Source organism: Melopsittacus undulatus, chromosome 6 (assembly GCF_012275295.1).
Source record: "Melopsittacus undulatus isolate bMelUnd1 chromosome 6, bMelUnd1.mat.Z, whole genome shotgun sequence".
Lineage (NCBI taxonomy): Eukaryota > Metazoa > Chordata > Aves > Psittaciformes > Psittaculidae > Melopsittacus > Melopsittacus undulatus.
Window position 1 is genome coordinate 54,605,657 of NC_047532.1, and position 25,141 is coordinate 54,630,797.

At 41.8% G+C, this 25,141-nt stretch overlaps 1 protein-coding gene across 1 annotated transcript in view; it reads left to right on the top strand.

Moving 5' to 3' along the window:
* EPHA4 (EPH receptor A4) overlaps positions 1-25,141 on the top strand; it is a 109,469-nt gene that overhangs the window by 17,306 nt on the left and 67,022 nt on the right. The window contains exon 4 of the mRNA XM_034064380.1: positions 24,517-24,672. Within this exon, the coding sequence (XP_033920271.1) occupies positions 24,517-24,672 (156 nt within the window). The remainder of the gene's footprint in view (positions 1-24,516; positions 24,673-25,141) is intronic.

Consider the following 25,141-nt stretch of genomic DNA (forward strand, 5'->3'; position numbering starts at 1 on the left):
ATATGGAAATGTGGTGTTGTGGCAGCTTATTTAGCACTTTTTCGTCATAAAAAGATGAAGGCTCCTCCTTTCCCTCGACATAGTGTTGGCAGATACCAGGAAAAGGCTATTCGTGTTTCTGAGGAGCTTCTTCCACAGTACTGAGACTTGGACCTGTTTGGTGCCACTGCCCTAAGTGACAACTTCTCTGTACAGAATCTGCCATGGTTGTGAGGCTATGGATGAGTTGGGCCACACAAACAGAAAATCAGACCTTGCAACTTTTGTTGGAGAATAAGCCCTGTCCTTTTCCACATACCTTTTTGTTGTTGGTTTGTTTTTTAGTTGTCTTTGTTTTTAGTGAAAACCTGAAGAAACAGAACCCTGATATAAAATTAATTTTATTAAGCATTACAGATGCTCTATAGAGATACTACCAGGATGGCCCAGTGCTGATCTGACCTGCTTCTTCTTCGTGTATTAGCTTGTAATTCCTATATCTTTATCATCTGTATGTGATTTCTCAGAATAAATTGTTTATTGCCCTGAGCTCAGCACCATGAATCTTGCAAGCAGACCTTCAATAGCAAATAAGTACACATGATAAGAGGAGATAAATTTTCTTGGAGAGCACTTTGCTATTTGTTTCTTGAAGAGGTTTTTCAGAGTAGTGGATTCTATTTTGTCTGTTCACATCAACTAGTTTATTTTTGGCCTTATTCCAGAAGGAAATAATTGAGATGCTATGTGGTGTCTTTTTAACTAGTCCAGACCTTGACTGATGGATTTGTAGCCCTCATGTAGGCTTAAGAGACTGAGGCATCCCTTCTGCCTATGTTAGCACTTACTGTCCAGCTCACTTTAAGGAACTCAAAGTTTGGATATCCTTAGAGATTAAGATATCTTGAAAAATCTCTCACCTTTTTCTCTCTAACCAGAGGTGTGTAGAAGTTGGCTGTGAAGATGGAGCTGGTTACAAGGCAGCAAATAATTGTCTTAAATTGCAAAGAGAGAAGGTTAGGCTGGACACAAGGAGTGTGTGGGGAAAATGAATCACAATCACAAAGAGCTGTACTGTCAGTGCAGATTGCCCAGGGATGTGGGGCAATCTCTGCATTGGAGGATTTTCACAGTAAGTTAGTTGGACACTTAGCCATGGTATCCTCCTGTGGGAGTACAGGTTATCCTCCTGTGGGATAGGGGAATAGACTAACTGGGATTGCCTCCAGCCTCATCTCCTGTGGTAAATGCTCTTGCACAGTTGCTGTGGGATCACCATCATCTTACAGCTGAAAGGTAGCTCTCAAGTTCTGACCTAGAAATAGACACTTGTTTGTGTTTCCCCAAGAGAGACTTTCTCAGTTGAAGAGGTCTTGCTCTGCATTTCAGTTTTCCAGTTAACTAACCAGCTAGTTTCAGATAATCAGAACCTTCTTCCTGTGTCTCGGATACCCCTCTACCAGTTTGTTCCAGCCTAATGCAGACCCAGAGTGCTACTGAACGGGCCCTGGTTTTTCCAAAGGATTGTGATTCTGCAGTACGAGGTTGGTAGCATCATTTTACTGACCTTGGTGTCCCCTCCTTTTCCGAGCCTGTGGTCACGATATGGTATGGCAGGGGTGCTGTGGAGCCCAAGGAGCTCTGCCTGGAAAGGTGAGCAGAAATGCTGCTCCTGTCTGGGTTCTTTCTCTGCCCCTGTTTGCAGCAGTATCATCCCTGCTCTCATCACTCCAAAAAAATACGCTGTCTCAAACACTTCAAGAAGCCCAGCATAGATGTGTGTAACAGATGCGGTGCTGTGTGCTTTGCTTTGTGAGTCTGTGCTGTGTTTTGGCTCAATTTCACATTCCCTCCCACACAACTTGGATATTTGGCAAATTTACCTCGGCTCGTTGAAAGATGGCCTCCTTCATGTAGTCAGAAACCTTCTCTTTGCATCCAGGTTGGTTTTAATGTGCAATGCATGTGCTCACTTACAAGCTGAATAAACAAGTACCTACTGAGGAGATATTGGCTGCTCAGGTGCAGTCCTGTATCTCCTGGGATGCGGAGAAGGGATATTAAAATTGTTTACGAGGTCAGAGCTATAGCGAGCCTTGTACTGCCTCTGAGTTACGATATCATTACCTGAGCTGCGGGAACCAAGAAATAAAACCTTTTACCGTGAAATATGAGGAGTGCTTATGACTTTGAAGTATAGAGAGGAAGAAAAATGTACAATGTGTCCTAGTATGTTCTCCCCCCATTGCAGTGGGTTTGATTTTTGCTTACTGGTGACACATATAGAATAGGTATGGCATTTGTTAATGATGCTTGTGCTAGAAAAATGCTCCTTTTACTAGCTCATTTCTTTTTGGGTCATGCCAGGAAAAATGTTCCTTTGCAAAAAGAATAAATTATTCAAGCTTATTTAAATAAACTTGTTTTTCCTCTCCTTGGTACCTGCACTGTTGCAAGCCCAATCACTTGTTTGCTTTTACCATGTTGTGCTTCCTATTCTTTATGTGAATAGATTTTTTTTTCATCTTGGTGAGGAAGGTATTATTTTGTTTAGGCCAGATGAAAAATTGCACTAAAATATTGATGGAAAAGGACAGAGACTGAGAATGCTCAGCTTAATATTGCTTCAGCAAATATATGAGAGCAGCTAACAGTTGACATCTGTTATGAGAACCACTAGCAGTTTTTCAAAGACTGAAAGCAGTTGATATCTGTACGCTTTATAGGTAGCAATCTATCAGAACATGCTTTTGGAAGCTTTTGTGTTGTCCTGCATAGGTTCTTGTCTCATAAGTCACTTTCAAATTAAGTAACACTATTACAAAGTTAAGTATCTGCAGAGTGAAAAAGAACTTAAAAGCCATCAGCCAGAAGAATTTGTTGGTGTAAAAACTGTAGTGAATGTGTGGTATTGAACAAGAACATGAATTGCAGGCAGTGAGAGAAGCAGCAAAGACTGTCCTAGGAGAAGCTGAGAGACAACTGCTATGACGAAAAGCAGTAAATCAGCATTCAGCAAAGTTAACTTTTTGTTTTTTCAGAAAGTGGATTTTGTGGTCTTGCTGGCCTACTCTTATGTCAATAGCTTGCATCAAAACTTCCTCAAGTCAGAACATCTGTTGCGGCCAATGGAAAGACTCCCCTTGACTTTAATGTGCTTTGGATCAGGCCCAAAATGCAAATACTTTTTCTCTCATCCTTTGAAGTCTTTAACATTTCATGGGCTCCCTTATGTTATTGGTAATTTGCACCAGAGGTATTTTGCATGCAAATGAAATTTCGGCAGTAACAACAACTGCATTTGTGAATATGCATGTAAGTACACACACATACAAATATCAGAAAGCAAATTTTACTTTTCAGTATACCAAACTAGAAATTTCTTTGTAATAGATTTCTTGTAGTAACTAGAACTGCAATCAAATGCATTGACAAATATGTATAAAAGGTTGTATTAAACTGCCAAAGTATGTTTTAATACATCTGTATAGAACCAATTGATTTTTCTTTTTTGTAGCTTGTGCATGTTAATACATGTTTTCTATATGAAACTGCATTTGTCACCAACTTGTTACAGCACTGTAGATGTCATAAATTTAAATATGGTAATTGAACCTGAATTCACTGTGGGTTTATTTACCAGATCAAAGAGTAACTTCAACCTACACCACTCGTTTTTGTTTGCTAGCTTAGTGAAGTGCTGGAGAAGGATTATTCCTTTGAATTATGTGAGTGTTAGAAAATCACAGGGTTTTAGTTTTTAATAAACTGGAAGTGTGTTTTTTAGCTGAGAGATCCTACTGATTTTAGTATTAACATTTTACAGTTTCTTAAGTCATAAAGACTATTGTAGTGCTCTCATGGGAGTCAATGTGTTATTCTGCAATACCAAGGCAATAAAATATAGCAATAAAATATGACAAGTTTACAGTTACCCTGTTTACCTGATATTAGGACCTCACTCTTATCATGTGGGGGGGTGAAGGTGCTTTGTCCCCTATTATGTCTTCATTTAACCCTGCCTGAAAACCACTGAGTACTTATGGGGACAGTATATTGACATCCAAAGTTGCCACTTGTCTTGATCACTGGGATGTTCTACCCCATTTAAAAGTCAGTCTGTCTAGCTTATCTGTTTAGTTCCATCTTTTTATGACCCATTAATTTCTGCCCAAGTCCTCATTTGCAGGGCCATCCTCCTTAATCCCAGCAGTTTTAGCTGAAGTTGTGTCCTCTGGGGCCTTCTGCTGGGGTCCTTCATCCCTTTCTGTTTCCACCCTCCCTGGCTTTACCTCTCTTGCTGCGTGGTGGCTGGCTTGGCTTTACTTCAAGGGTATAGCAATCCAGTCACTGGGAGGAGAAAGGGAAAAATAATTTGGGTTTCTAATTGCTCTAAGATATGATTAGGAATACCTTTCCACAGAAAAATGTCTACTAAACAGTGTTGCAGGAAGGGCTTGTCAGTGCTGTTGCCTGTTAGGAGATCACTGTATGAGTGGAAATGTAAAGAATTAGTCACTCTTTTTGTACACCAGGCTGTGTTATTTACATCTTTTGCTGGGAATGTCATTGCAGCAGGGAGGGAGTGGCAGGAAATAAGGGCTGGGGTCAGTGGTGACAATGCTGAGTGGTAAGAAAAGGTGTGTCAACAGAGCAGTGCTGGAAGCCCTTGGCTGGCTGAGCTGTGGAGCTGGCATTCACCTGCCAGGAGAACGCCATGCAAGCAGGGAGCTTGCGGCTCAATGAGGCGTTAGCTTCCATTGGTTGGGAGCTGCTTCTGAATTTCTGTGCATGTTTGTGCAAGAAGTGCATAAATAATGAAAAACTGAAAGTGGGCTTTTGTAGACTGCCATGGTTACTGAACTCTTAAAAACAGAAGTCATGAAAAATACTTGTGTGTTGTCAATGGAAAACACTTAAAGGAAAAGAGTGTCTTTCTGGTTCTCTGAATTTATTTGTGGTGGTTTAACAAAGTTTCATTTTGAGAAAGAAAAGGCAATGTAAGGGTGAATATATGAAGGGAGGTAATGTTGCAAGCCATATTATGTAGCTGGTGGCTGTACTGGGACAAAATAAACTGGGCAAATTGAGGTACTTAAACTGTAAAGAACAGCAAAGGTATTTGATTAAAGCTGTTCTTGGTCTGGAAAATACTGAAAGGAAGGGAATTATGGACCAGGCTTTGCTAAAGAGTGGATTTGAAAGCTTCTTCCCACAAGGTTATCCTCAGCCCAAAGCTTCCTGGGGCCTTGCTGAGTCAGCATCTGCAGTGCAAAGAGTAATGAAGGAGGTAGATGGCTTCAGTGGGGGTTTATGGTCCTGAGAAACCAGTGCCAATGAACACACATACGAAGCCCGAGGCTGCCTCATTTAATCATGGAGTTTTGGACTCCTTGAGAAACCTCCAGCTTCAGAGGGGTACCGCTCTGCTCTGCTTCTTTCAGTTGCTTGTACTGCAAGGTGGTGCTTGAGCCATGCTCAACTTTCCCTCCTCAGCCTCCCTCCAGGCACTGCTGAGGGCACAGCCTCAGGGGGGTGGGAGGAAAGGGTGCAGTGGCATTCATGCAAATCCTTGGCTGCTTTGAGCTCTTCTGTTCAAACCAAGCTGTGGAAGTTTCTGATTCATGGGTTGCTTTATTTGCTTAAGCATCCTGCTTACATTTTCTGAAGGCAGGTGGTGTCCCAAATTACTATGTAGCATGGACTCTTTAATATCTTGAGTTTGAGGGCTAACTTTGATATGAGCTGCATAAGCAGTGAATAATAGCTGTTTCATTCCTGGCAGGGCTTGGTGATGGATACTGGCAGGAAGTAGCTAGTTAATTTTTGAACTCTCTTCCTCCATCCCTAGTTAAAAACTGATCTCAGCCTATCAGTGACATCTGGTGCATAAACTAGGTTGTTAAATAGCAACCCACCAGATTTTGTGGTTCAGGGGTGCTGCTAAACCATGCTGATACCCAAGCATATTTGAAATTCACCTCACAAACATGCTGTTGTTTTCCTAATTCACTACCACCCCTCCACAGAGGCAGCAAGTAACCAGTCAGTGCAGTGAGAGCCATGGCCTGTCCGAATTAGCATTCCAAAATAACTGTGAGGTATTGCCCAATTAATATACTCTGCATTACTGAAGACCATGAACAGCCTTTTTCATGAGACCCAAAGTTGTCTTTACAAAGAAACAATACAAAGATGTCTTTAAATATGCATGGAATGCATATTGATTATTTTAAACACTAAAAAAAGCCTTGCTTGTTATCTGGGAGACCAAGGACAGTTGTTGTATTGTACTGAGTCTTACAACATCTTTAAAACTTTTCAGCTGGCTACAAGTCTGGAATGAGAATGAACTTTAAAGTCTGAATCCCGTACAAGTTGTAAGCTATCACTATTGCCAGTACGGAAGGGGGATGGAGGGAGGAGGGCTGTCTTCCCAGTAATGAGACAGGTTTAAAAATGCAAAACCTGTGAGCTTATGTGCTGTTCTTTCCCTCTGAGCTTTGGGGTTAGGGCTCTGTGTGTGTGTTGGGTTTTCTTATAAACTGACAGGAGAATATTTGGATCACCATTCCAGGCTCTTATCATTGCCAGGAAGGATGTGCATTGATTCTAAGATGTGAGTGGCAGTGCCCACTTAATTTTCTTTAGAGAGTGACATTTTGATCAAACAACACACAGTGTGCATCTCATGCAGCAAACTGCTGGTAGCTGGCCTCTGGCCCATAAAGTGACACCTGATGTAACCACACAGAGATTTAGTGTAATGCACAAATCTGGTTTCTTGTGAGTCTTCTCAGTGCACAGCCCTTGGGTTTGCTTCTCCTGCCTTGCAACTTTTATGTCAGTGAAACTCCACTAATGATGAGAATTTCAATTTGCTACTTAAATTTATGTTGATGTCAATGCGAGGAGACTCAGACTGTGTGTTATTAGGCTGGTTTTATGAGAGTAGTGATCAGGCTGTTGAGTCATTACATCTACTATACACTTTGGATTTTAATTTCTTTATGGAGCTTGTTAATTTTTGTTTAGTTCACCAGTAGTTTATGAATGATAGTTGTCTCTATCAAAAACCACCACCAGCTTTTTCACCACTGCTTCTAAATAGTACCACAGTTCTTAGAAACATGGAGGGGGGATTTTATCTTAAGTAACTATTACATAGTAGCTGCATAAATACCATTGTGTTTTATTTTGGCTTGTTTTCCATTCTCTGGTACTCTAAACAGATATGATTCTCAGAACAATGTGAGTAATAATCAAAACTTCTTGAAGATCAATGAATATGGGAAATAAAACTACCCAGGTGACGTATTTGTAAGCGCAGTCAGTAATAAAGCCACATGAGAAGTCATTATTTCTATGCTTTTAAATCATTTGTTGAGAAATATATTGCTGTTTATTTAAAATATCCCTGGTACAAAGCTCCTGGGAATACACAGCTAGAACATAGTATGCAAATCCCTCTGTGTGGGGTTTTCCATAGGCAGCTGTTCTTTGACCTTGCCCTACATGAGGAGTTTCATTTCTGGATTACCCACTGCCCTCTCTCAGTATCACACATTCACCTTAGCTTTCTGAAAATGCAGTAGCAAATCAGATTACATTAATGGAAAATGCTGTGGCCTAGAAACAGCTTTTACTGCTGACAGAATGGGCTGATGAAATCTGGGCTGGTAAGGTATGCTATTTTTTGACTGCGAAAAGCAGCATTTTCTGAAGGTTTGCTGAACGCACTAATGTGATTTCATGTTCTTTGTTAGTCATCTTCAGCTGTCGGTGATGGTAATGGATGTTGTTAATGTTAAACGTTCGATCAGCTAAAGTATATGTCTGCTTTTTCAAAATTTGCAAGGATTGTGATCAGCTCCATATTTTGTAAAAAGCCACAAGCAGCTCAGAGAAGGTGAACAGATCTGCTGAATCCATTTTAGAAGCTGTCAGTGCAAATGAATGATTATGTGAAAAGTATTCTGTCTTCTTGCCAGCTAAGTGACCATTGGCTCATACTGTCTTTCTCCAGGCTTGCTGTGACCATTTAGTGAGGTCTGATTCAGACTAATTCCCGCAATCTGTAAGTTCTGTTCCCTGCTGAGGTTGGAATATTTGGATGACTGTTCAGACATTTAGTTTTCTTTTTAATTAGCACATCTGATTTTTTATTTTTTTTTTCTTCTCTGAAGGCCACAACCTCTGTCCCAATCTGGGCAGGTGAAATTTCACAAGCACTTTATCATGGCTCATACCTCAAGCATCCGGACACACCTTTCTAATTGTCATTTATATCCGCCTGTCATTGCCTCTGGCATTTGCTGAGTTCACATTTCCATGTGATTTACTGCAAAACATTTTGTTTAACAAGTCCCTAACACACACTGACAGGAAAGTCCCCTTCAAGAAGCTGAAATAATGATAGCCTTCATCTTGGCTTTCTTGAGGTAGTTGCTAAAAAATCAATCTGTTCGTATCAGTAGTTTAGACTTTGCACATAGGAAGAATTCTTGAAACAGAAAGAAATCTGACCTTGAATCTGTGAGTGCTTTGAATTGCAAATGATTTTTGTCATGGGCTCTGTGTGTGTAACAAGGTGAATGAGCTCTGAGGCAGCGTTTAATCCCCAGCTGCAGAATTTTGAGTGCAGTTGGTTTATGAGTCAGCGCAGCCCTGTGAATGTTCAGGTAACTATTAAAGTATTTGGATACTGAGGCTGCTCCTTAACAGCAGCTCTGGGAAACTTTTTAACATACTAGGGCAGCCGCTCTGTCTTCTGGACTGGGCTTCCTCAGTCCCTGTTCGAGGATCCTATGAGCAGCAGGAGGGAACGCAGCTGGGTATGCCCAGCCCATGGGCTCTCGCTGGGCGGTGCAGGACAGCTCCAGCACGGAGGCTCCTGTTTCACTTCCATGGACCTGGGAAGCCTTCAGCAAGGGTTCTTGGGGAGCTAGCTTTTAAAGCCATGCGTGAGTCCAGGGTAACTGTTCCAGTGTGGGAATGACTTTCCTTCTTTCCTTGTTGTTTTAATGCAATCTGGGTAGGGGACATCTAATTTAGGCCTAGAATTTGCTCTTTAGTTAAATATTCAAGCCCCATATTCCTCTAAGATTGCTGTGCAGCTGAACAAAATAAAGTCACTAAGCAGCTGCAATGTCAAAACCTTATTTGTCAACTTAATGTTGACAAATGACGTTCCTAAAGGTCTTTCAAAAAATTGTTTATGTCCCATGATGAGAACTTGAAAATTGAATAGCACATTCACAAAATGTAAGCAAATGTATAAGAATAAAATATGGTGAAATAACCATCTCCCCTCTTGCCCAGCTGGTTTCTCATTCAAGTATTTGGGCTCTGCCTGGTACAGTGCAAATTTACTGACCCATTAGTGGCCGCTGTTCAGCTGCACCTCCACAAAGGAAAAATATGTCTAGAAAATAAACTTGATATGCCACAACTAATTCATTGCAGCCAGCACTTTTCCTTCTGCTCTGCTTAACTCCTTCAAGTCTTGATTATGCACAGATTTCATGGTTTGGTTTTGTTAAAAAAAATCTTGGGTTTGTTTATAGGAGTTTATATTTCTTAATGAATGAATACAGGCAAGAAAAAGTGCTAAGTAATTGCAAATAAGGAGCATGGAAAACTAATATGCTGGTCTGAGGATTAGTTTTTAAAAGAACACGTTTTCCTGTGTATTTTTGATAGGCTAATAAAGATTTTGGTGATCAAGTGACAAAGTGCTTTAAATTCAAGCAAATGGTGGTCTTTAAATCACTTTTGGGTGGGGCAACCTAACAAATTCTCAGTGAAATCGGTTTTGGTGAGCAAATGTAGAGTGCAAGTAGCTCTTCTGTGTGGTGGGCACAGGGGAGAAGTCTGGTGTCTGTAGATACCTGCTGGGATTGCTTGGATGGTCATCTGTCTCTAGTTGCATGGTGCCTTACTGTGAAACTTGATAGTCACAGAACACCAGGAAGGCAGTGGAGTTTTGCAGGGTGGTTTTCTCTAGTTGAGGGTGAATCCACTGATAGGTGACTAAGGCAAAGAGAAAACTGGGAATGTTTCCGCCCCAGGCTCTGTGCTGAATACAGATAGTCTTGCATACACAAGGATATTTGTTTAACTGGTGTCACATCCCCTTGTCAACCGTATTTTAAAACCTCATTCCCCTAAATGATTTTAGATGCAATCTGGATGCTGCTGATAGCATTCTGTTAATTGCTGTGGCAAAATTAAGTCTTGATATGGTTTAGTGAGAGTAGATAACAGGAGCACTCATAAGATAACTTACCATGTCAGGAGGAGCACGGGCGATCAGGGCAGACATGAGTCACATCAGCTCCAGAGCGTGTGAAGCCTCTGTTAAGCCAGATTTCTTTGCTAGAGTGAATTTTTGTGGCCTGGACTGAAGTCAGTGGTGCTTTTGGCCATTTCTAAGTAGTTCCATAGTTACCACAATTAAATGATTTGTTTTTTATCTTGCACTGATTTACATATCATATAGATATTTAAATAATAGCTCTGTCATGCCAGCCATGAGGGCCTCTGAGCCAAAATGGGATATTATTGTTAGTTTTATTTCCCAATAGTTTTGTTGGAGACGGATACTTTTCCAGATTAGGAGCAAAACTGTGTTTTGTCACTTTCTCCTCATTAGCAGCTGTACACATCCAGCAGGAATTTGAACGGAAGCTTTTCTTCTGGTGCGTCACCACTGCCGGGGTAAGGGCTCCGCAGGCAGGGCTGTGTCCTGACCTGTATCCCAGCCCATTGGGTGTGCCCTCTGGGTACCTGCTCTGGTGGCCGGGGGTGCAGCAGGCTCAGGGCAATGTGGCAATGTGCCAGCTCATCCACTACCCTGTCAGGGATAGGAGTGGCCTCCAGTGATCTGCATGGAGAGAGGGAAGACAGCCTTTGTTCCTCAGCACTGGCTAGCTTTAACCCAGCTACTTGAGTGAGATGTCATTTGCTTTAGTAATTGGGTCAGCTGGGGGTCTTGTTCCTTATGCCACAGCTGGTCTTCTCTTGAAGCTGCATTATCTCATGCCTTGGTTAGTGTGCTTCCTGCAGCACCCAGAGTGTGAGCTCCATCTCCCACAGAAGCAATAAGCACTTCCACCATGTATACTTTCAGCCACTGCAGTTTTGCTCTAGTATGGGTAGATTCATATTCTGGATGCTTCACCTGGGCTAATAAGCCAGAGAACCCCTACCACCTCCTCTGCTAATTCATCATTTCCACCAGCTCACTGGTGTGTCTGCTGAGAGCCTCCCCAGCATTGCCTGACAAAGGCTAAAGTGCGGGAGAAGAGACCAATCACAACTATTTTTGCTCATGCATAACATTAGTTCCTGCAGTTCTTTTCCCCAGGATTTTATTTGATGTTGGGTATTTTTTAAAGTACTTTTTCATGCAAAAGGAGACTTTCTGCAGAACTCGTGAAGAAAGCTTGGTTTAAAGCATTCATCAAATGGCTGCCTCCATAAACAAACCTACTTTCAAATTTTACCAGTTGATATGCCCATTGCACAGCAGGGCCAAATCATGTACTTTTAGAGCAGCAACTGTGTTGTAAAATCTGTGGGTTATCTGGACCTCAAAGTAGGATGGGCAGAGCTGTGGTGTACAGATGCCATGCATCAGCTGAAAGGAATTAGTGCATGATGTGTCTTGTGAATTGAGGATAGGAAAGGATTAAAAAGCGAAGTCCAGCTCAAATTGTAATTATTCTCCAGAACTCGCAGCAGCAGCTCATAAAACTGGTATCTCTCTGGCTATTTTTTTTCTGAACCTCTTGCTTGTTAGGGCTGCTAAAACAGGTCCCCCAGGCTCTGTATATCCAGTGTTTTTACCTTGTGCTCCAGGGAGGTGTGATGATGAGAAGAGGCACTGAGTGTGGGCTTGTGGGAGACATCTGCTCTCTGCAGAGCAAGTGCTGATGCACTAGTGTGGTAGAAACCATTCCCAAGAGGGTCAGCAGCCTGGACAGCAAGCATGCTGCTTTCCTACTCCTAGACTGGCACAGTGCCATTACTGGCATCTCCTTCAGGATGGCTGTGATAGGCAATGTAACAGGGGGTTTGCTGCACTGGTGTTTCTGCTCATGACCTAGCAGATTGTTCTTCAGTGCTGTGAGTGATACACTTCTCCCCAGATAATTCCCTCTCTTGCTTTTATTTATTGGTGATAAAAGACTGTCACAGATAAATAAGCATGTTCTCACTTGACTTGATAATTTACATGACATTGCTGAAGGTGATTTATAATTTATACATGGAAAGGATTTGCTGATCTCATTAATAACTTTCCAAACATCTTAGATAAACATGCTATCACTCTGAATCAAGTGAGCTTGAAACAGCCAAGGTATTCACCTGCAAGGGCTTCTGGCACTCTGCACTTTCCCAGACAACAGAAGTTTAACAAAAGAATGTGGGAACTATACGCCAAAACGCATTTCTCCTCACAGCCACTCAGATCACCCTAAGGTGGGAGATTTCATCTATTCTTGCTAAATTATTCTTCTGTATTGAAAGGCTTGTTGACAGGAGCAGATTCCCAGCTCTTTGATTTTTAAATAGGGACTGTGTTTCACAGCTCTGAGTGCTCAGCCTATCCAGTCATTTCTTTGCATCCTCTCATAAACATCCTGCCAAAGCCTGTGATGCAAAAGTGCGTGTAAACAGTCTCCACAAGCTTCCTCTAGCAAGGCTGTAAAAAGAGAGTTGAGACAGCCCTGGATATTCCCTGCTGGGTTTGCAGGTTGTTGCCATAAGATTTTATTTCATCAGAAGAAATCACCTCCTCTCTTGTACAGGTACCTTGTTATCTGGAGATCTCCAAGCGATCTATATGCACTTATTGCTTAATTAAATCTCACAACAGCTTTAGATGTATCTATTGTGAATTTTATTGCCACTTGGTAAGTGGATAAACTGAGGCAAGTATACTGAAGTATTTATGCTCTGGGTGTCTGTGTAATTTCTCTTCAGTTTAGGGGGTCCAACAGAACAGCTCTGCTTTCTCTTCTGCTGATCCCTGCTTCTTTCTTGCCATTAACTCCTGTGAGAAAGGGTAATCCACATCTGGGGATCTCCCGTGATCCTCAGGGAGATGAACTGGATGTTACCGAGCAGAGGGTGAGGCTAGCTGAGCTGAAAGGAAATGGGTGATTTTTTTCCTGTTAATACTGTGATACACACTGTGCCTGTGAATTCCAGAGGAAGGTCAGGCAGGCTGTCCTCTGCCTCTGTGACACAGCCAGGAATTACACTTGGGTGACTGTTTCAGCCTCCCCTGTAGCCCTAAGGTTGCACCTCATTGTGAGGCATCACGCTGTAAAAGAGAACAAATGTAGAATGATGGCTTCCGGATGATTCCCTGTGTATTTTGGGTTTTCCTAAATTAGCCCAATGAGGAGCAAATCTTCAGACTAGTTTTCACACGTAGGATAGAATCAGGAAAAAAGCCATCTAGTGAAATCCTGGTGGTTTGAGTCTTCCTCTTCCGCTATCAGGATGTCTTTGGTAGCAAACGCCATGTTTAAACAAGAGCGCACCTGCATGTGCCCCGTAATCTGACACTTTTTCTGAAAAGGTGTCATCTGTGTGGAATAAAGAAACATACAGCTTGAGTGAACTTAAGGGAAAAAGGACAAACAATTGAGCTGCTGTTTTCCTCTTGTTGGAATTAAGCTTTGTGTTAAACTTTGCATTAGTAACCAGCAAAAAGTGGTCATGCACTCCAAATAGCAAAGGGCAAAGAAGAGAGAAGCAACTCATCAATGTATGACCCCCTCTAAAATGTCATGGGTAATCAAGTGTGAAGCACTTAATGGATCATGATTTCCATGCCACTATTTTGATTGATGTACTACTTAGTAGAGGATTGATAGTTTTTACAGTGATGATGATGGGAATCTCTCGGAGGCAGAGGTATTTAGAAGATGTGTAGATGCAGCACTTAGGGGCATGGTTTAGTGGTGGACTTGTAACTGTTAGGTTAATAGTTGGACTAGATAATCTTAAAGGTCTTTTCTAACCTAAATGATTCCATGATTCTGTAAGCACCTCTGTATTTTCTGTAGTGCTGGGGAGAGCCAAGGCGTGTTTGTTTGAAGCCATTGTGTTCCCAGCATCTTTGTTAAACGGTCAAAAATAGTGCAGAGTTGTTATCTTGCAGAGACCCAGATCTCACCAGAACTGTCTATATTTAGGCATCTTCCAAAACCTTTGTGTCTAGCAATTCCCTAGGGAGACCACAATGGCTTTTCTTTTTTTTCTTTTTTAAATAATGTCATACAGCCATTTAGTTTAGAGAGGATGTAATGATTAAACCATATTAAGGCATCTTGCTAGAGCTCTGGAGACATGAGCTTGAACCCTGTTCTGGGCTGTTCACAGTTAACCCAGGGATAAAAAAATCTCAGAAAAACACTGCAGTTTTTAGTTTGCTGGCATGATGTGGCTCCATCACTCATGATACAAGTTCAAGCAGTAGCAGAAAACATTGCAGCTATGCTGAGTTATGCTGCAGAGTGAAATTCCACTTGCACAGAAGAGAGAGCATTAAAGGTTTTATACACAGGATCCATCCACAAATTCTTGGCAATAGACAATTTCTTAAACTTGCAGTGTCTCATTAGCATGTGTAAAATACAAGCACTTGTAAAATAACTGAAAATAACATGTAGGATGCTCCTTAATACCTTATGAGTGTGCTCTTTTTCTGAATTTGAGACCCTCAGCTGACACCATCTGATGTTTAGTTTAGGAGCAGATAGATATTTTAAACAGCAACATTGGAGCTCATGTTAGGCCTTTCCATGTCAGACTGCTCAAACTGCTCCTGTGCTCTATCTGACTTCATCTAATGTTGGAAGTTTAATCGCCTTTATAAAGAGCTGTTAAGGTTTAGGATATGAGAAATAATCTCAGGTTGACTGGACAGTGCTTTGAGATAACAGATCTCTGTTCCCATCAGTGCTTTTACATGACTGGGGAGAGAAGCTTGTAAGCAGGTCCCCTGACAAGAGGATTAGTGCCTGTTAATGTGGAGATTCAGGCCAATTAATCAGCTTTCACTGGAGTGTGGTGTAAAACTTCAGTAGTGATTCTACACCCTCCATCCCACTCCTCTCCCCCTCCCCCACCCTAAGATTTAGTTGCTAAAAGAACAAAATTCATTATTTTCTATGGTTTGGTTTGTTGGTTTTTTTTTTTTTTCCTTTTATTTTTAAATACAAATACCCTTAACTTAGGTTTGCTTAAAAATCTGTTAGTTTTGTGATTTTTCCTTGTGCTGCTTCTGTTCAAGGGAAACCATCAACTTGTTTTTCTAATTGAGTAATTATTAAAACTGATTAGTCTCTTAAACCTCACAGCTTGTATGAAGGTGATTAAACTTTCGGAGTTAGATGAAGACTGTGACAGAGCACAGTGACAGCCTGAGCACTCCGAAACAGAACTTCTGAACACTTGACTCTGGCAATAGTATTTTAAAGATCCTCTTAGCGCTGGCACGAGCGTGCTGGCACTTGTGGTGGTGTGTTAGTACTCCTTGCACTGAAAAAGGACACAGGCGTTAAACTGTGGTCTCTGAGAAGAGGCATCTTTATCATACTAGGGCAACTTCTTGTTGTTTAAAACAGTTAGAACTAAAAATGTAAGCCACTGTGGTGCCAGCTCCCCCGTTAAGCAGTACATCCATCTTCGTTAAGGCATTTAAATATGAAGGTACTCGTGGCTTTAATACTCTGCTGAATTGGATCCTCCAGCTGCTTGGAAAGGAAGGGACTTTCCAGAGGAAAGGAAGGGGCACCTCCTGGAGACACGGCAAGGACAAACAGTCATTTCTTTTTCCCGCTGGTGGAGTGCCGGCCGCTTCACTTGGGATTGCCAGCCCTAGCAAATATCTTCCTGTAGAGAGCAGAGCAGGTTGGGATTTCATTCCTCGTGGAAAATGCTGACTTTCTCACTGAGAAAAGGGCTTTGATCCGTCTTTTTTTTTTCTTCAGTCAAATTATTTCACCCAGACCCTGAATTTTAGCTTTCTACTTTTTAATTTCAGACAAAACCCCAGTGCAGCATATATTCTGTCTGGGGGCTGGTTTTCCTTCTGCGATGTCTTGATGAGACTTTTTAGCTGACCCTCCTAGCCCGGGGCTGCAGGCAGTGGATACAGGCAGCTTTGGCAGCGCTAATGCAAGATCAGGGCACTGTCAAAGATCAGTAGCAATCATCATGCGGAAAATGTCAGACTTACCCCCAGCTATTTCCCCCCAGTACTACATCTAGAGCAAAGATAGGTGTTGCATATATAAGCTATAAATTCATAGAAATATGAGATTTCAGGTTTGTGAATTTTTTAGAGGTTTTTCTTTTTAGCAGTTGTGATCTATCAGCTGTGTAGCGAAGTTCGGGATAATTCTTAGTACTTTTAAGAATAAAAGCTAATTTTTCATTTTGCGGCTTTTCCATGTATGTGCCTATTGAACTTATTTAACATATGAATTGTGTATGTATTTAATTTTTTCTTCTATGCCTTTGACTGTCTAGTTTCCTTAGAAAAGGGTGACTGATAAGTAGGCTTCAGCTTTTAAATGGATTGAGTTGTCAGCATAATTACATTTCTTTTGTATGAGATACAAGTTGGTTTGCAAAGTTTCAGAAGACAAGTATAGCATTTCTCTGCGTAAAATTCTCTTCTATCAGAAGAACTGATACTGCTTAGGAGTGGAACTCCAAAAATATGAAGCTTGTGCCTACAGAGAGGATTTGGCAGTGTAACGATGCCAGCAGTGCCACAGGTTTGTGCCCACAGCATGCAGTGTGCAGGGCTATGAGGTAAAAATGCCTGACAGTTGACCTTGAAGGCTGCGTCAAGAAAATGATGCCTGGGTGGATAAAACCTCCTTGTCCGGTCTTAATAGGCTGTTCTAGTTCTTGCAGCATACACCTGGCAGTTTTGCTTGTGCCTGTAGCATGCTCTTGAACAGATTGCTGTATCAGATGTCCTGTCCTGTTGTCCTAGCTCATTCCTTTGCTGAACTAGCTACTTCCTCATTTCTCCTATTCTATTTCACTGGACTTCACACATATTTTAAAAAAATAAAGCCCTGGCCTTCAGAAGAGCAGATTTTGGCTTGTTCAGGAATTTGCTTGTCAGGAGTGTGGTGAAGAAGCCCATGTGGTGTTGTAAAGGACAAGCTGCTGAAAGCACATGAACAGCCTGCTGCAACTGCAGAAGGCAAAGCCAGGTGTAGCAGAAGGCGAGGGTGGATGGGCAGGGAGCCCCTGGCACAGCTCAGGAACATAAGAGAAGTACCCAGGAGGATTGTATAATCTAGTCATTGCCTGAGGATGCAGGAGAGGAGTTAGGAAAGCCAAAGCTTGGATGGAACTGGACCTAGTGAGGGATATGAAGGATACCTGCTTCTGCAGGCACCAAAAGGAAGGATGAGTCAGGCATCACAAGAAGTGTGACCAGCAGGTTGAAGGAGGTGAACCTGCCCCTCTGCTCTGCCCTCATGAGACCCCCACCTGCAGTACTGCATCCAGCTCTGGAGACCCCAATACAGGACATGGACCTGTTGGAACGAGTCTGGAGGAGGCCACAGAGATGATCAGAGGGCTGGAACACTTCTATGAAGAGAGGCTGAGACTGGGCTTCTTCAGCCTGGAGAAGGCTCAGCTGTGTGCATAGGCTGGGCTTGTCCAGGGCAGGGGGAGGTGGGCTGTGCTCTCATGCAGCTTGCTGTGGGAGGGATGTGGGTGTGAGGTGAGCAGCAGCAGCAAGGTCACATCACCTGCAGGGACTGTCTGCCAGACTGCAGGTCCCTGCTGTAGGAGCCATCGGAGGAAGTAGGGTACAGCCAGCAGGAGAGCACTTCTGTGTGCTGTGCAGGGTTGCTGTTATTTATTCTGCTCCTGCCAGGGCTGCAAGTCTCCTGTCATCATGGGGTCAGTCCCTCCCTCGTGTTTAAAAACAACAGACCACAGCACAAGATGTGGACTTGTAGCCAAGGTTGCGCCACTGGGGAAAAAGACAAAGATGGCTTTTTGTAAACTTGTTCAGATTGGCTGTGTGAAAAGCTTCAGTCAGTTTATGCGGTAGCTTTGTACAGGAGGTCTGTGTGCGTACCTCCAAGGGTACCTGCATACACAGTTCCCACAGCTTAAACAGAGTTTGGATTTTATATCATAGTGCATCCATGGTCCCTTTATTTCTGTTTTGAACTTCTCAGGTTTGTACCCAGCCATGGAATAAAAGTGCTCTGGAGTCACAGTTTAGGCTCTATCCCTAGTGCAATTATGTTTGTGTTTTCTTGCATTATTCATGCAACAGAAGTATATGCTTAGTGTGTGGAAATGCTGGTTTTCTCATCAGAGATACAAGTTAAAGAAGGGGGGAACTCCTTTTAATTTGTAGCAATCATGCAGCATCTCAAGGAATTCTGAATCTTATGGTCATTATTAACAGGAGGCAAAGATCTTACAATGTGAACATCAAAGGAATCTGACATTATTTGGAAACAGCATTTGGTACATTGCATCAAATTCTAAAACTTGACTTTTAAGAAAGGCTCAAGAGAAAGCTTTTTTTCTCTCTCTCTTCCCCCCCTTTTTTTTTCCTTGGCTTCTAAGGATCTTTATTTATGACCCTCAGGGGCATTACACTGAGTAATTAGATTGGACCAGGAGAACGACTTAATTTTACAAGAAACTCATTAATTCATCCTATTTAAAATCTTCTCATTTCACCCAAAACCCAATTATGCTTGTAGTGGCAATGATCTGGAAAGGCATTGTCTTGTAGGTATTGGGGGGGGCACTGGGACTCCTGCGGTATTCATGTCGGGGAGACAAGGGTGACTCCCTTTCTTTGACTTTTAGGTCAAAAGAACTAGTTGCTGGGACAGCTTGACAATTAGAAAGCCCTGATGAGCATTTGGAAGCAAAACAGCTGTACAATAACGGAGGGGTTCATGGTGCAGGGCAGAAAGCTCATCAAAAGAGACTATCCAAACAATTGAGTTCTATAATTAACACACAAAAATCTGCTCAGAAATGGAAATAACAGTAAAAGAGAGCTGAGAAGATGCTGCCTACTTATGTGGCAGATGTGGTTTTGTTACCATCCAAGCAAGAAAATCCATCCTCTTAAAGAATAAGAACATTAGAGGCAAAAAATAGAAATAACTTTTTGTTCCTAAGGGTGCAGTTAAGACATGAGCTTAAAATATTTCTAGACAGGGAAAAGCTGTAGAAAAAATAACTAGTGATGAAAGACATGAAATATGCTATCAAAGTATTTTTTTCAAGTCTTTAAGCACATATTTATTTTCTCACTGCAATTTATGAGTCTGACACTGAAATACCTTAAGTTCTTTGCTTTGTTCTTCATTTCACCAAGCAAACTATTTTAGGGTTTATCATTAAAGTTGGCTACAATCATTGACTTTAAAAAAGTTTACTCTCTTCTATTGTGTGTGGAGGGAGATTTATATCAAAATTGCATCTCAAGGAACTGTGAAATTTGCATGAATACATAGCTGGTATGTTTTTCTGCTTCAAAACATGGAAACTATTAAATGCATAATTTCTGCAATTTCAGCTAACTCCACGGGTTTTTAGCTATATTATTCACTTGCCTGGGTTAATAAATGTTCTCAGTGGTGCGCTGGTCCCTCTTGGGAAGGAGAGGTGAGGCGTGAGTGTGGTCTGTGTTTGGCTGCTGATCCTCTCCTGGTGGAAGGGCCTTTCCTTGCAGAACTCATTTTGAGATCACAGCCTTTAGTATAGGGATTTGTAGGGGGATAGCTCTGCAGTCCAGCATCCCTGTGCCTCTTCCATACTTCCCCCTGTACAGGACTGCCATCCCACCATGTTTTTTGCTGCTGCTACAGATAAGCATTTTTGGAAGTCTATGTCAAATTTTGTTTTAATATAAGTTAGCATGACCAGCAGGTTAAGTGAGGTGATTCTCTGCTCTTGTGAGACCCCACCTGCACTGCTGTGTTCAGCTCTGGGGCCCCCAGTACAGGAGAGACCTGGACCTGTTGGAACGAATCCAGAAGAAGCCACAAACTTCATCAAAGTGCTGGAGCACCTCTGCTATGGAGACATGCTGAGACAGCTGGGCTGGACTTGTACAGCTGGGAGAAAACTACAGTGATACCTCATAAGAGTCTTTCAGCACCAAAAGAGGGCCTAAAGGAAATCAGGAGAGGGACTTTTTACAAGGGCTGTAGTGACAGGATAAGGGGGAATGACTTTAAACTTTAGATCAGATGTACAGTTCTTTACTGTGAGGGTGGTGAGGCAAAGAAACAGGTTTCCCAGAGAAGTAGTGGCTGCTCCATCCCTGGAAGTCAAAGCCAGGTTGAGCAACCTGGTCTAGTGGAAAGTGTCCCTGCCCGTGGTATGGAGGTTGGAACAGATGATCTTTAAGGTCCCTTCCAACCCAAACCATTCTACAATTCTATGACATGTTCATCGACTTAACTAGATTTACTTGAGCAAAACCATATTTCTGTGCTTGTTTATTCACCACATTCTCTTTAGTAGCTCCTAATATGGGTATCAGTATTGGTTGTGAGCTCTCCTCTTTAGCAGTGGCTGAGGCAGCAGGTAGAAACTTCTGGCTTTCATCCATAGTTGTCAGGGCTGCTTCCAGAGCTGCCTCCCAGCAGCTGCTAGCTCAGGACTGGCTTGCTTGGACCTTCTGCATCCCATCTTCTGCTCATGGCTTAGTCCCATCTTGCTCCAGTGTCTCTTTCCTCCCTGGCTCAGACTCCTGCTTAGCCTTCTCAGTGATGAAGAGCTGAGCACTGCCTCCATGGCACTATCAAAGCCTCTGCTTGAAGCTTGCTGGGATTTTTTCAGATGTGCACTGCATATTTAATAATTTAGGAACATGTCAACAAAGAGATTGGGAAGGTTTTGAAGCCTCTGCAAGACATTGCACTTTTTTTTTTTAAGAACTATTAAGCATGTCAAGCCTTTTCCAAACTATGATGAAAAGATTCATTGCCATTTCAGCAAGGACAAAGAAACAATTTAAGAGCAAAGACACGGGGATTTTTTCTAACAACATTAAATTTGCAAGAGTTGTGTTTTTAAACACCCAACCTCAATCAGAAAAAAACATGGCTTATTTAAAAATAGTTAAAAACAATTGAATACATCTATTTTTTCGTAGCTATGACTGAAAAGAATTCAGGGTTGTTTTTTTTTTTGTTTGGGTTTTTTATTTGTTTGGTTTTTGTTTTTGTTTTTGGGTTTGTTTTTTTTTTGAGAAAGTCACGAGTCTGAAAATCAGGTTTTAATGGAAAATAGGAGTTTGAAATATAGCTTCAGAAAAACTGACATCCAGATTTGACTGACGTTCCATAAATCTTCAGAGGAATTTTTTGCAGCTTTAACATGTATCACTCTGGTAAATTAAGAAATAAATTATAAAAGGCACATATTAATGACCATCAATGTTTGCCAAATCCTGTCTCGTTTGGAGAGAGATTGAAATCCAATAGATTTTAACGTTAGGACTCAGCATAATTATTTCAAACTGATGTCCATTTAAAATCAATGTGACTTGTCCTGAGGAAAAGCTGAGCTATTTCATGCTGAAATTATTTGTTTGAGAATTCTCCTTGGATCTAGTGCAGATGATTGTTCTGCTTGTGGGTGATCTGAATGCGAGAAAAGATTATTCTCTCTTTAGAAAAAAGCCCCAAACCTGACAGAAAGAACTAATTAAGGCAAAGCTAAGGAACTGAATTCAAAGTTTGCATTGCACATGTGAACTAATCTTTGTACAATGGTATCTTTCGAAAACTGTGTAAGAACTCCATTCATGCCGGATCTCACACGGCAAATCCTTCCTAGAAAGGCAGCCGCATGAAGATTTGTCATGAGCAAGCAATAAAGACTTTCAGGGAACAGGTTCTGTACAGGCTTCTTGTTTGCCTACTAAATCATTAGCTTTCAAAAAAAGCCCATCCGTAGCCTTAGCAGGCACTGGTTGTAGTAGGTGTGTCAGCAGCACTTCATGCTAAGAACAGCTTTTACAGGATTAGATTCGAGTTTTTAAGTGATGGTATCATGAAGCTCTTAAGGGCAAAGCACTACTGGTTTTATGCAGCAAATTCTCTAATGTCTTTTTATGCCATGTGCTGAAATGTGGTGAATCTCTGATCATGCTAAAATGAAGAAAACCAAGTGTTCAGGAGTAGGTGGGTTTTGAAGGAAAATGGCTGTGTTTGCTTTAGGAGCAGCCACTGCATTTGGAGAGCTTTTTTCACATCTTGAAATATTAATGATCTTTGCTTAATATAGTAGAAAACAAAATACACTGCATGGGGAAGAAAAAAATCCTTGAATTACAGACTGTTGACCTTGCAGTATCCATTGAATCCATCTATTCCCTTTAAACCATCACGTCTGAAAAGACAATGAGGAGGAATGGCTGCAAAAATCTTTACCTCTGACATTTTCCTACCTTTCCAAGATCATGTTACAGCCTGAGCAAGATCTCCCAATATTTATCAGCTAAGTAATTTAATGCTAAACAGGCTAAAGACAACCTTTCATTTAGTAATTTCTGTGAACTATGATGTTTACGTTAACAGTAATGTTAGTTTCCATGTTTTATTTTAAAAGCCATGAAGAATAGAAATAATTTGGTGGGTAACAGCAGTCAGCCTGGTGTCTTCTCTTGTATTGTTTTTCCATGCCTTGTATTTATATATGGCAGAAAGATATGACTGCCCTCTTCATATACAGGCCTGGGTATATTTCTGATCTGAGCTGTGACAGTGAAAACCAGGAATAATGTCTCAGATCAGTATCTGCAACTTGACTGCTGCTGTGTTAAACAGGGCACAAGAAGACATGTAGTGATATTACAGCTCACTCACCAGGTACTGCAAATTATATAAAAAAATGAAAGGTAATTTTCCTTTTTTTTTAAAAAAATAATTATTTCTGGGCAATTCACATCACAAACAGAATAAGGTGGTTTACATGAGTAGCCTTTGTGTACTGCGAATGTCTGGCCATACCCAGTGGGTTTGTATTTGTGTTCAGGGACTAATTGTCTCTGATGTGGGGAGGCTGGGTTTGACCTCTGTGATACTTCCTACCAAAGCTGTGGTTTCTGGTTTTAATTGAAACCCCAAGGACATTTGAAGCATGGCCAAAAAGCACCTTCCAGGTTGAACCTTATCTAATAATGTGACACATGTAAATTCTGGAAACATAAATCTCAGTCACTTGAGTGGTGTGTTTTTATATCATCCTCTGGTCCAGCAACAGACACAGCAAAAGTGACCTGATCTCCTGGTGCTCTTTACAGATGGCGCACGGCACGTTGTAAAGTTAGGACTCGTTAAGGAAATTCCATAATGGCTTTAGTTAATAAGAGTGGAGTAACTTGCTGTTTTATAAATGCATTACTGAAATCCCCCTCCATTTCCCATTGGAGGGCTTAATAAGAAAAGGAGGAAAAGAACAAGGAGGACTAAGGCAAGGGTAAAACAGGAGTGAGCTTTGGCTGTGCAGAGGTCTGCACCCCATGTACTGGAGCCTGTGCATGGCAGGGGAACCCCAGAGGTAGTGTGGGTGATATGGGACAAGATATGAGTGAATCATGCAGTAAATCCTGGGAACGACCTTTCCTTTTTACATGTTTACATGCCTGTGTATTTTCTCTATTCTCCATAATGCTGAAAGCCAGTGGTGATGGTGGGCTTTTATCACTAGCCAAGGAGAAATTTCTAGGATGACATACCTGTTAGCCACTATGAAAATGTGTTATTAATGATGCTAGTGGTTTTTTTCGAAACGATGTAAAAGTAGCCATTTGTGTAGGCATTGCATTTATAAAGATGATGTCACTGAAAGTTTGCCAGTCGCATGTGGGATCTGGTGGCAGTGGTGCACTTAACTGCTATGCTGTGCTTTCAAGGAGGGGAGAGCACTGCTGATTTCCTCCCTTGGGGAGAAAGAGCCAAATGACTTCTGCCTTGCCAGGAGGGAGACGTGCCATTTCCGGGCATGTTATGTTGGGGCCTCATTGCCAATTTCAGTGGGTTCCTGTCCCAGTACCTCTTAAAAATTGGCAGTGTTTGACTGTCAGCTGCCATTCCTTAAGTGATCATAGAATAAACCAATTGTGCCCTTTTTGTCGTGCTCTGTGTGTGTGCCTGAATGCAGGTGGACGTGGGTTAAACAGCATGCAACTCCACAGTAAGCACAAAGAGGCAGCTGATTTTCTGGCAGTGCCAATAGAAGAGTATATTTTTTTTACCATCTCCAAGCCAGCTTTTAAAATGGCTCTTGCTGGAATTAGAAATCAGTATCCCCTGACATAGGATTATTCATTAAGGGTGTCATCATTGTTAATTCTTCACCTGGGGCTAAGAGGACATCATTAGATCTCTTTGAAATCTCTCCTGCCTTGATTTTGAGTAAGTAAGCTAGCAATTTAGTATCGCAGCCTGGGCAAGTAACACTCTTCTTTCCTGTTCCTCCATCTAGCTTGCAAAATCGGATACTACAAGGCTCTCTCGACAGATGTTGCTTGTGCCAAATGCCCGCCTCACAGCTACTCCATCTGGGAAGGCTCTACCTCCTGCACCTGCGACCGGGGCTTTTTCCGAGCTGAAAATGATGCTGCCTCCATGCCCTGCACTCGTAAGTTGGTCTTTGAACAGTCTTTTCCCCTTTTATTATTATCCATTTCTTCTCCTGTCTTTCTTTCACCATGTGTATAGGAAATATTGACCAGAGACCTGAGTCCTGATTCTGAGAGCAGCATTCAGTAGCTCTTACAGCCCATTGCTGCATTTTGGCTCACAGTTCTGGGAAAGAAAGCATCCATTCTCTGCCCTGAATTCCCAACAGTGACATGCTGCACTGACCCTTGAGAGCTTCTTACAGTCTAAATAAATCAGGAGACTGGGAGGAGACAAAGCTGCAAAAGAGGAGTGGCTTGCACACCTTAGTAACAGAGCTGGAAATAAAATACAGGTTGACGTTCCAGTGTGAGAGCTTGTCCAGTGATCACATCACCTTTCATCTCTTTAAATATTGGTATTTGTAGAAATTATGGAAGTTTTTCTCATAATTGTGTGACTTAGTGTTAATGGGTAATACTTATAAT